The sequence below is a fragment of the Nomascus leucogenys genome, chromosome 3 (assembly GCF_006542625.1).
Source record: "Nomascus leucogenys isolate Asia chromosome 3, Asia_NLE_v1, whole genome shotgun sequence".
Classification (NCBI taxonomy): domain Eukaryota; kingdom Metazoa; phylum Chordata; class Mammalia; order Primates; family Hylobatidae; genus Nomascus; species Nomascus leucogenys.
Window position 1 is genome coordinate 37,420,867 of NC_044383.1, and position 12,107 is coordinate 37,432,973.

Consider the following 12,107-nt stretch of genomic DNA (forward strand, 5'->3'; position numbering starts at 1 on the left):
AGCCCATCCCAGCCTTGGCTATTGGGTTAGGCAACTTCAATTCAATTCAGTGAGGCATTTGACTGGCCAGGCACTGGAAACACAAACACATAGAAGGAGAAGGCCCTGTCCTTCAGGAGTTCATAGTTTGACACTGTGGGGCCAGAGACGAAGCAGAGATGAGGACCAGGTTCCCTGTGCCACAGAGGAGCAAGTGCCCACCTCTGAATGGCAGAATCCAGGAGAACTTCTGATGATTCAGCAATTAACTCCCCCACAGGTCATACATCTAGAAAAGACCCAAGCACAGATTTCCTCCCAGGTCTGCATGATTCCAAAGCCTCATCTCCCTCAGCCAGATCATCTCTAAATATAACTGCAGATTGAGATGTGTGAGTAGAACTCTCTGGTGCCTCTTGGCCAGCTTCAGAGGTGAAGAAAGAGATAAGAAATAGCAATTAAATGGAGGGTAGATAGGACAGAAAGAGGAGGGGGAGGATGGAAGGTACTAGAATGTGGTGGATAAAAGTATGGGTGCTAAATTATTAAACTGCTTGAGTTCAAATCCTGGATCTACCACTTTTTTTTTTTTTTTTTTTTTGGAGACAAGGTCTCATTCTGTTGCCAAGCGCAATCACAACTCACTGCAGCCTCAGCTTCCTGGGCTCAAGCAATCTTCCCACCTCAGCCTCCGGAGTAGCTGGGACTACAAGTGCATACCACTATGTTTGGCTAATTTTTTCTATATTTTTTGTAGAGACAGGGTTTCACCATATTGCCCAGGCTGGTTTTGAACTCCTGGACTCTATCTATCCACCTATCTCAGCCTCCCAACGTTCTGGGATTACAGGCACGAGCCACTGTGCCCTTCTGGGTCTACCACTTTTAAACTTGACAACTTGAGCAAACTACTTAATTTTTCTGTGCCTCAGTTTCTTCATCTGGAAATGGAGCCGATGGTGGTATCTCTCTTACTGTGTTGTTAGAAGGATTAAATGAGAAAAAAAAACCATGTAAAGTACTTAGAAGAACACCTAGCAATGAATTTTTGTTTTTGTTTCTCCCAGTACCCTTCTTGGCTGCCCACCAGGGAAGGTGGTAAAAACCAGTTTTGAGATCTGGTTACCTCATTTGTGTCTTGTCAATATAAAATCTCTCCCTCCCTACATTTATCATCATTTAATTATTGACAAAAGTGCTAAGATGATTAAATGGAGAAATATTTTTTTAAAACAAATTGGTGCTAGGTAAATGGTGTTAGATGTATCCACAGGTAAAAAATGAAATTGGACTTCTAATCTCACACCATACACAAAAATTAACTGAAAATGTAGGATAGACCTAACTGTAAGAGCTAAAACTATAAAACTCTTAGAGGAAAACACAGGTATGAGTCTTTATGGCTTTGAGTTAGGCATTGGTTTCTTAGATATGACATCAAAAGTACAAGCAATAAAAGAATAAATAAAACAGACTTCAAAATTTAAACATTTTGTGCCGCCAATGATACCAATAAGAGAGTAAAAAAGCAACCTACAGAATGGAAGAAAAGTTTTGCAAATTGTATATCTGATGAAGAACTTATAACTAGAATATATAGATAACTCTTATAACTCAATAAAAAGATAAACAACCCAATTAAAAATGGGCAAAGAGTTGAATAGACATGTCTCCAAAGAATATACAAAAGTTGACAACAAGTATATACAAAGATACTCAACATCGTTAGTCTTCAGGGAAATGCAGATCAAAACTATAATGAGATATCATTTTGCACACACAAGGATGGCTGTAATAAAAAGGATGATAACAAGTGTTGGTGAGGATATGGAAAAACTGGAGCCCTCATACATTGCTGGCACGAATGAAAAATGGTGCAGCCTCTTTGGAAAACAGTTTGGCAGTTTCTCCGACTGTTAAACTTAGAGCTACCATATGACTCAACAATTTCACCTCTAGGATATTCCCAAGAGAAATGCATGTCTACACAAAAACTAGTACATGAATAGTCATGACACCATTATTCATTACAGCCAAAAAGTGGAAAAAAACTCAAATGTCCATCAGCTGATGAATGGATAAGCAAATGTGGCATACTCATAAAATAGAATATTATTTGGCCATTAAAAAGACTGGAGTTGTGATACATACTATACCACAGGAAAACCTTGAAAACATTATACTAAGTGAAAGAAGTCTCAAAAGACTACAGATTGTGTGAGTCTGTGTATATTCAATGTCCAGAATGGGCAAAATCTATAGAGAAAGAAAGTAGATTTGTGGTCAACTAGGTCAAGGGAGCGGTGGATGGGGAGTGACTAATGGGTGCAAGGTTTCTTTTTGGGGTCATAAAAATGTCCTAAAATTAGATTGTGGTGATGGTTGTATACGTCTGTGAATATACTAAAAGTCACCAAATTGTACAATTTACATTGTAGAATTTTATGGTATGTGAATTGCATCTCAATAATGCTTTTTAAAAAAATCACTCCCTCCTGTACAGTCAACTATGAATGTACAGCATTCTTCTCATTCAGTTTTATATTTCTGTTAGGCTGATTATGTGGTCCCCGTGGAAGATAATGATGAAAACTATATTCATCCCACAGAAAGCAGTTCACCTCCACCTGAGAAAGGTAAGAGTTTGTCGCCTTAAGCACCTGAAAATTTTTAGCAGTTGATCAGGATGTACAAGAGTATTTGGTAGTAAGCACTAAGAGGCTCAGAAATGACAGTGCCCAGGACTTTCTCCTCTGGGCCATAGTGTGTGCTTCTTTGGCTGGTTGGGCAGACAGCATCAGTGGCAAGCCATCTCTGTGTGTCATAGCCCTTCCCTGCCTTCCCCTTCCTCTTCCATGATTTAATCTTCCCATCTCACATTATGAAAGCACCTGGGTAGTTCTCTTCAGCTGCCCTCGCTTCAAATGGATTTCTCATAAAACCTAATACAATGTCGCAAGCCACCATGTTGGCCTTGTAAACATTGCACCAAGAACAGTTTCTGCAGAGGAGTGAAAAAATGAAAGAGTGAAATATGCCCTGAGTCCTGGTTCTTTAAATTTAGTAGTATGTTAGGCCTATGAAACATTTCATCCGTAAACCCTTCACAGAACAACAAATGCTATGACGAATGAATTACCTGAAAAAGCCAGTGCTACATAAGATTAGGCATGGAAACAGGGTAAGTTTACTCTGAATATAGTCACTATGGAGAATATGATCCAGTACAAGTGATACCTCTTCAGGTAACATTACTCATCTACTACTCTCAACTCCATGGTAGCCATATTGAGGTTTCAGTCTGCCATCATGTAGCAACCCTCTCCCATACTCCTTACCTATCACCAACAGCTTCAAGACCCACCTGAATTCCCAAGCCACCCGTTACCACAAAACAACAAATATACATTCCCTCCTTACCAATCCCTCTTTAAAAAAACAAAAAATAAAAGAAAAGAACCCATGAAATCCCAGAGCAATGGTGTGTATTGCATCTGGTAGGGGAGGTGGAGCTATTAATTAAGCCCCTCCAGTAAGGGGTTCAATACACTCTTGATGAAAAACAAAAACAATAAAACTCCTTTATCTCTTAGACCTCCCATTTGGCAAATGAAATTTGAAGCCATTATTCACTTTAACAAGATCTCTATCATCAACTAATCAAATAATAATATATCAGATTATGAATCTGTCATTGATATTTCCATTCTAAAGATATTTCTTCTGAGAAGACTTCTTTTATTGGTTTGTGTGTCCAATAAGTGTGTCTCCAATTCTTTGCAAATTCTCTGGTCTGGTCATCATTTTTCCCTGAGTGTGAATTTCCCTCAATGGCATGTATCTGTAATGGTTTTATATATATATGTATATATATAAAAAATATATACATATATATAAATATTTACATATATATAAAATATATACATATATAAATATATACATATATATAAAATATATACATATATGTGTGTGTGTGTGTATATATATATATATATATATATATATATATATATATATACATATACACATTTCTGTGTTTAAGCTCCCATGGTGAATAGATCAACCAAGCCAAATTCGTCAACGCCTGCCTCTCCTCCAGGAACAGCTTCAGGTAAAGTGTATGTGTGATTTGGTTTGATTTTATGTCTCTTTCAAATAAGAAAAACGACTCAGATCAACTATGAAGAAGTAATCACTTGCATTTCCAAATGTCTTAATAATGGGAACAGAAAGCTAGTCCTCATCCTCATGCACTGTCTGGTGGCACGTGTATGGAAGCGGCCATTTCCCCAGGCCTTTTGGCATCTGCTAGACAAGTTCTGGTTTTCACCCTACCTTCCTGGGCACCTTGCTGGCTTCTCCGTGTCCCCTCCCTTGACTGAGGGGGTCCCAGAGTTTAGCCCTCAGCCCTCAACCCACAGTTCTTTCAGAACATCATGATGGTTACAAGCTTGGTTTTGAGCCAGACAGACCTCGGTTGGAACCCCAGTGTGCCCCCTTACCAGCTATGCCACCTTGGGCTTGTACTTCACCTCTCCAAGCATCAGATTTTCTTGTCTGTAAATGGTGCTCATAGCCCCTACTCTGTGACAGGAGAATTCTGCAAATGTGAATGCGAAACTCTTAATGAGTGCCTGCTACACACTGAGAGCTGAGGAGAGAGAATGATTTTTCACTTCTGTAGCATTCATCGATTAATCTGGCTTCATGTCTCAAGTCTACACTGGTAACTCCCTGGCATCCAACCCCGACCTGACTTCCCTTCTGAACACCTTGATGCTCCCACGCAGGACTCTGAACTCACTCCTCCCTCCCATGCGGGCACCCCTGTTTCTCAATGCGTAGAGCCTCCAGGCCACATGCTCCAAATCCTGCTTTTTTTTTCTCCTGAATTTGCTGTTCCATTTTAGCTGTGACCACCCTAGTCCAGGCTTTCTTTAGTCAGCCACCTTGCACCTTCTCGTCCACCAGCCACACCTCTGCCTCTCGGCTCTCTCCTCAGTGACAAGGACTGAGCCACTGAACTCCTCCAGATGTTACCAGTTTCATCTCATCACAAAGCTAGTTTTTGCCATGTCACTCCTACCCCCAAACCATGAATGTTCCTGGTTGCTCCTATAGGTTTTGGCAACCCCCAAGGCTGAGCCCAAGACACTGAGGGGTGCCCATGACCCCCATTAACAGCACAGAGCGGTGTAGGAGCCTGCTCTCCAGCATTCTCACGGGCATTTCCTCTCCCTCTCTCCCCTTGTCCTCTCCCCTAGGCACACATATGTGCGCGCACGCACACACACACACACACACACACATTCATACACACACACTCTTCTCTCACAGAGCTGAACACAAGTCATTGAGAGGCTGAGCTCTGCTTCCAGAGACAGGTTCCTTAATAGAAAATGAAAGAAGAGTCGAGTATTTTAAAAATCTTTTCTGGACTCATTTCTTGTGAAATTATTCACTTTCTTCACAAGTTCTGGTTTTACTTATTCTCTCCTCAGAACCCACAAGCGCTTTATAAGTGGGGAGTGGAGCTCAGAGCCATCTTAGCCAGCTCATCTTACCCTCTGGAGAGACAAAGGCTAACATGCCAATCTAAAACATTGTGACCAGGTTGCTTAGGCCCCAGCCGAAATGGAGACTCCTAACTCCCGATAACTCAGGATGAGGGCTGTTGTTACTGGAATAGAAAACCTTTAACAAATAAATAAATGAAGACCTCAACCCTCCTTTAGAGAAATAGATTACTAATATCTGGTGTTTGCCTCTTACAAAGCTCTACTTGCCTTGCAAGGACCTCCTCTTCCTAAAACACACCCAGGACCCCAATCAGCCTGTATTTCGCGGGTCTTGCTTCTTGGTCTTTGTGTTTTCACTTTTAGGACACCTAATCCTACCCATCCTTCAAGGCCCAGCTTGAGGTCTCCACCTCCAGGAAGCCTCATCTGGTTTCTGTAGCCCTCAGAGAGCTCTCCTTTGCAGGAAGTCTCTTCCCCCTTACACTTAGCCTGTACTTATTCCCTAATTACTTTGTGTCTCAGTCTAATCGCTTCCTAAGTACAGTGCAAGCTCCTTGAAGACCTTGCCTTCAATATCATTGCTCAGGAGGCTTTACCTGGCCCCACGCTGGGACAGATCCCTCTAGTGCCCTGCACATGCCCTGAGATTTCTTTCTTTGCTCACAGCTGTCTCCAGGGCCTACCCCAGGATCTGGCTCAGGGGAGGTGCTGAGACTGTGGAGGGGTCAGTTGGTTGACAGGATGAATGAATCCTCAAACACTGGTTGTATTAAATATTTAAAGAATCACCAAGGGGGCATTAGCCAGTTGGATTTATTACTCATAAGTTTGCTATTAACCTGGTATAGCTGTATTTTAATACTAGAGACATCAGATGAAGAAAGCAAATCTAAACAAGAAAATAATGTCCTGGTTATGTGATTGTCACATACAGGTGGGAGCACCTACAGGAGGGGGGAAGAAGTGAAATAGTTTTGAAGAGACAAGCCTAAACAGTGAGTTTCCAAGTGTGCAAACAGTGGAACCTTCAGAGATTATTTTTACAAAAGAAATGATCAGACTACTAGCCTGTGTCTTTGAATAACCATCCATTCCCCTTTAAAGGCTTCAGATAGTCCCCCAGTGGGCATCACAAAAGTGTCCATCAGGTGCCTAGTTGGTGTTTCTGTCAAGGCACCACACCACATCAATTTCCTCTGGTCAATATTGCTCTTGGTCCTTTGATAGCCAGCAAGGTGCCTGCCGAGGATGACACAGTAAATCTGGTGCAGTGACAGCCTCTGCCCTCCCTGTTGTGCTTGAGAAACCAGTAGAATGGATTTAGCTGACTTCCAAGCCAGAGGTTTAGGTCCTGGCTCTGACATTTGCTAGGTGCTGGACTGTGAACAGTGAAGTCATCTCTGTTTCTTAGTTTCTTCCTCTGAAAAAATGGCACCTATGCCTAGGGGTATCATGAGTAGATATCATGAGAATTAAGTGACTCAATATAGACAACTTGCACTCATAAAATGCTAGTGCTTTGTTATTATTATTGTTATTATTCAGAATCCCTTGTTCAACCTGCCTTGATCCATGACCATTCTGGCAGATATTATTAGGGAACAATATTGTTTCATGGGTTACTGGCCCATGAAATAGAGGAGTCATGCTCCATCCTTCCCTAGAACTCTGTCTTCCTGAGGCAAGACCATAGGCTTTCCACCAGTGCTCATGCTGTCCTCTGATTGCCAGAAGTTATTTATAGGGAGGGAAAGGAAAAGGAAGGTTTTGACAGACTATTTTGAGATATGCAAGAAAAGGAAGCATAGTAGAAAAGCCAGGCGGAAGGTCTGACAAAGATAATACAGTGGCCAAAGGAGCCCTTAACATTTCAGAAGAGGGAAAACCCCTGGGATGAAATTCAGACTTAGACCTTCTTTCTACTTCCTTATTTTTCAGACAAGATTTTGTTCCACTTCCCCGAGATCTTCCATCAAATTCTATGAGTAGTCAAGGGTACTTTAACAGTGTCAGTCTTAAGTATTCAATTTGATACACCAGCTACTTAAACACAGTGAGACTCCTACTACACATTCAGGTGACATTTCAGTTTATTGTTTTCATGTTGTCACATGAAATGTAAACATTCCAAATGCAACCTCTTTTCCAAAATGTTTCAAAAAATCAGACCCAGTTCAGGTACCATGGAAGACAGCTGTCATGGAGGGGGCATTGCTTCCCAGGGTGCTGGGGAAGGCCGCCAGGTACAATCCACACCACCCACTCTTTGCTGTTGCTCCCACCCTTGAGGGTTTAGGAAAAGAGTCAATGGGCTCTGAGTGGAAGCCTGGGGGCCTCTCTCCAGTGACATACATGGGAAGGAACTTCCTGATCTCTATTTCAATATTTTTTGAGGCCTTTTCTTTTTCTTGTTTGTATTTGGATGAGATGATATGGGGGTGCATGTATCTTCCCTGTTATACATTCTGAGAGGGCAGAGGCCTATGTCTGCTTCTTCACCTCTTCCTCGGCCCCTAACATGGTGCCTTCATGTGCTTTACATGTACCAAGTCCTCAATAATCCTTGGTAATGGATTATTACTCCAATGTGTGCTTATCTGTGCTCTATCTCATAAACTAAGAAAGTACAGACTGACAGCAGCAGGTCCAGCCTGTACTTACAGAGTATGCCCTATAAATACATTAGGAATTGTAGGCCGGGCACCGCGGCTCACGCCTGTAATCCCAGCACTTTGGGAGACCAAGGCAGGTGGATGGATTGAGTCCAGAGATTCAAGACCAGCCTGGGCAACATGGCAAAATCTCATCTCGACAAAAAATTAGCGAGGTGTGGTGGTGCACGCCTGTAGTCCCAGCTACTCAGGAGCTACTTAGCGGGGAGGATCACTTGAGTCCAGGAGTTTGAAGCCTCCAGTAAGCTGTGATCACCCCACTGCACTCCAGCCTGGGTGACAGAACAAGACTCTGTCTCAAAAAAAAAAAAAAAAAAAAAAAAAAAAAGGGAATTGTGGACTTGTATGTGTAGTAAGTTCTTAACAAAACATTTATTCAGTTCAGTTAAATTAATGAAGGGCCCCCTTGGTCTCACCGAGCAATGGTGTCCAAGCAGGTGAGCATCATGTCTGAGGCAGCCAGCGGATGCTGAGGGGGCTGGCTCAGCTCTGGCCTCTCCCCTCCTGGCCTGCCCTCTGTCCCACAGTGAAGATCCATCCTGCTTCTCTCTCACTTCCTCCCTCATAACGACTGTCTGGCATCTATCTTCAGGTACAGGAAGGGAGGTTGGGTGCAGGGGACAAGACCCTTTGGGTCCCTTCTATGACTTGAGAAGATGAGATTTGGGCAGCAGCCTGCACTTGTCTCAATTTGTCCATTAAGGAAAACCTGTTGGCGAAAGCCCTTGAGAACTCAGAGATGAATGAGTAAATATCCTCTGAATGTGAAGTTAGAGGCATTTACTGTATTTAAGTGTTCTTATAAAGGAGCAGTGTCTGAGGTCTGTGTCAGGAGGGGCGGGTTGGAGCCTCTGTCTCTGGGCACCTCTGCCATGCACATTTGTGCAGTGTGCACAGTTGCAGGTGTGAGCTGTTGGCTCACTTCCTGAAGGACCTCTGTGGGGGTCCTCACTGAGTCCTCAGAATCAGTGGGCTCAGGACTTGCCCCACAGGGCAGGGGTCGGGTAAGGAGAAGGTCCTTTAGAAATGTTAAGGTGGAGTCCCTAACCCCCATCCCAGCTCTGAGCTTATACACTGACACTTTTAAAATGTGTCATCACCTTTGCCCACAGGTTTTCCTTAATAGCTTCAGTATAACTACCTATATGTGCTTAACTGAAAGCAACACAATACGTGCAAATATTTCTGAGCCTGCCAGAAAGGCCAGCCTCACTGTGACCATCAGCCCCCGGTTCAGGACTTGGGGACTGAGTAGTGTATATGTTTGTGCAGGTCGAAACAGTGGGGCCTGGGAAACCAAGTCACCTTCACCAGCTGCACCATCCCCGTTGCCACGGGCCGGGTAAGTACCTGTTGCAGGAAGCAGCTTTTGAGATCTGGGGAGTGAGGATGGTGATACCCCACTGCCCTGTTGACTTCATTAGAAGTTCTCCCCATGGCAGGCTGCAACTTGGACCAAGAGTAAGGAGCCCGGCTAACATCAAATGAGCCAGGCATGGTGGCTCAAGCCTGTCATCCCAGCACTTTGGGAGGCCAAGGCGGGCAGCTCACTTGAAGCCAGGAGTTCAAGACCAGCCTGGCCAACATGGCGAAATTCCATCTCTACTAAAAATATAAAAATTAGCCAGGCATGGTGGCACACACCTGTAATCCCAGCTACTTGGGAGGCTGAGGCAGGAGGATCACTTGAACCTCTGCAGGTTGCAGTGAGCTGAGATCACAGCACTGCACTCCAGCCTGGGCAACAGAGCAAGACTCCATCTCAAATAAATAAATAAATGAATAAATAAATAAATAAATAAATCTAGGAGTATTTCCTCCTGTGAAGTTTTAGTGAAGTCTTGAGTTCACTAACTTACAGTGTTGCACAAGACACCCCGACTTTCAGAAGCTCCAGCACCTGAATCATTTTCAGAGTCTCTAGCAGGTTTTGTCTTTACTTACTACTGCTCAGTTTTATGGTCTGTAAATAAGTGTGTGGATATATACCATGTGCTGGTCATACCAGGGCACTCCCTCAAAGCCATACGACTGAAGTTCCTCTCAAAAGTGACAGTCATTCTTTCTTATTGAATTTAGAAGGGCTTTGTAAACAGTCAGGTGAGGATTGTAATGTGTTCATATTACAAACGTCACCCCGTAAAATTATGTTGGCTCAACAGGTTATTTGGAAAGCAAATTTAAATATGTCTAAACTGGCCTGCATGGCTCTAATCTTATTTCTGCCTCTGTGTAAACCAAAGAAAGCCTCCATGTTGAAGGTTTATTAACCAAAACTCTGCACACGTCTGTCTTAGTTCAGCTGTATCACTTTGGGCAAATTACTTCGTCTCTCTGAGCCTCAGTTTCCTCACCTTAAAATGTCACTGTAAGGTTTAAATAACATGTGAGGAGCCTAACCCAGTGCCAGGCATCTTACAGGTGCTCAGGAATTCTTAGTGTTCTTTCCCCACACTCCAGCTCTCAGCCAAAAACAAAGCGAGAGAGAGAAATGGTGAGGGTTTTTAAATTAAGAAATTTAACATACAGAAAAGGAGCATACAACCTTACCAGTATTAGACTCCAGTCTCTATTGGAATCTTGAGTTCATTGACTTACAGTGTTCCACAAGACACCCCGACTTTCAGAAGCTCCAGCACCTGAATCACTTTGCAAACTAGAATGTTAGTGCAGGCAAGTACCTTCAGGACCACACATCAGTGGTTTTCAAACTTGTTTTGGTCTCGGATCTCTCTGAAAGAAAGCCTGCACAGAAGACCAGTGGAGAATAGTCCCTAGAGACAGGGAGGAAGCTGGAGTGGGCAAGTGCGGCTGCAACCTCACCTGCTGGACCACCCTCTTACCTCTACCCTCTGTCCTGGACGGTAACCCCTACAGGGAGCTGCTGGGGAAGAGGGGACTCCACAGAAACACTGAAAATACTGATCCTGGTCCTCAATTGACAGGTGAGGAATCTAACCTCACACCCAAGACAAAGAGGCCCAAGGTCACCCGCGGAGTAATTAGAGCAACTGGTGCAAGAGTCCAGTTCTGCCGGTTCCCTGGCAACTGGTGCCCTACTTTATCCCCAGTTGACCCCTTCCCCATCTGTCAACAGACTCCATCTGAGCCTAGGAGGATCATAACTAAATCCCACTTCCATTCCTCTCCACCCTGCCAGGATAGTCTTCTACACACTCGTATCACTTTCATAATTCTAGCTTAAATTTGAGACTAAAATTGGTAAATAGCTCCATTTTGTCTTCGTTATGTTTTAACAAAGCTCATCTCTTTTTATTCCCCAGGAAAAAACCAACAAAACCACTGAAGACAGTAAGTTAATTTTGCATTTAAAAGTGCTTCATATTTCCTGCAGTGTTTATTCTTATCCATTTATTTAAAGTTGAAAATGCTTCCAGCTATGGTGAACACAGCAATCTTAGCAACTGAAGTTGCTGCCCAAGCAGTCCAAGAGAAGCTTCAAATCCTCAGGTAGCCAGGGAGGATGCTCCTCCCTGGAGCATAGAAGGAGCTCATCCTCACTTGATCCCAGCAGCGTCACTGAGTGTGTGCAGCAGATCAGAGGGGCAGCCAGGTTCCCTGCCCTCCCCACAGGAAGCCCCTGTGTCCACTCCCCACCACAGCTAATGGTAGACCATTGCGTATCAGGCACACATAGGCCTCACTAAACTCAGATTCTGGCTAGAACACGGTGAACCTGGGCCACAACACTACACGTAAGGGAGCCCACCTGGACCTAGTCCTTACTGTGAAGCCTGACATTTACAATCATTTAGCAAACACACAGAAGGAGGGGTCATGAGACCAAAGCAGATGCCAGATGCCTGCTGTACATGGGCTACTATGTGGCAGCTGCTGGGGAGTCATGATTTCCATCAACCCTGTTAACAAGGCAGGGAGGTTTCTGCATCACAGTGACATTGCTCCTTCATAAGAC

At 43.6% G+C, this 12,107-nt stretch overlaps 1 protein-coding gene across 1 annotated transcript in view; it reads left to right on the plus strand.

Moving 5' to 3' along the window:
- Positions 1-12,107, plus strand: part of BLNK (B cell linker) — a 79,330-nt gene that overhangs the window by 51,816 nt on the left and 15,407 nt on the right. The window contains exons 7-10 of the mRNA XM_030809132.1: positions 2,534-2,615; positions 4,022-4,090; positions 9,443-9,512; positions 11,455-11,482. Coding sequence (XP_030664992.1) covers positions 2,534-2,615; positions 4,022-4,090; positions 9,443-9,512; positions 11,455-11,482 — 249 coding nt within the window. The remainder of the gene's footprint in view (positions 1-2,533; positions 2,616-4,021; positions 4,091-9,442; positions 9,513-11,454; positions 11,483-12,107) is intronic.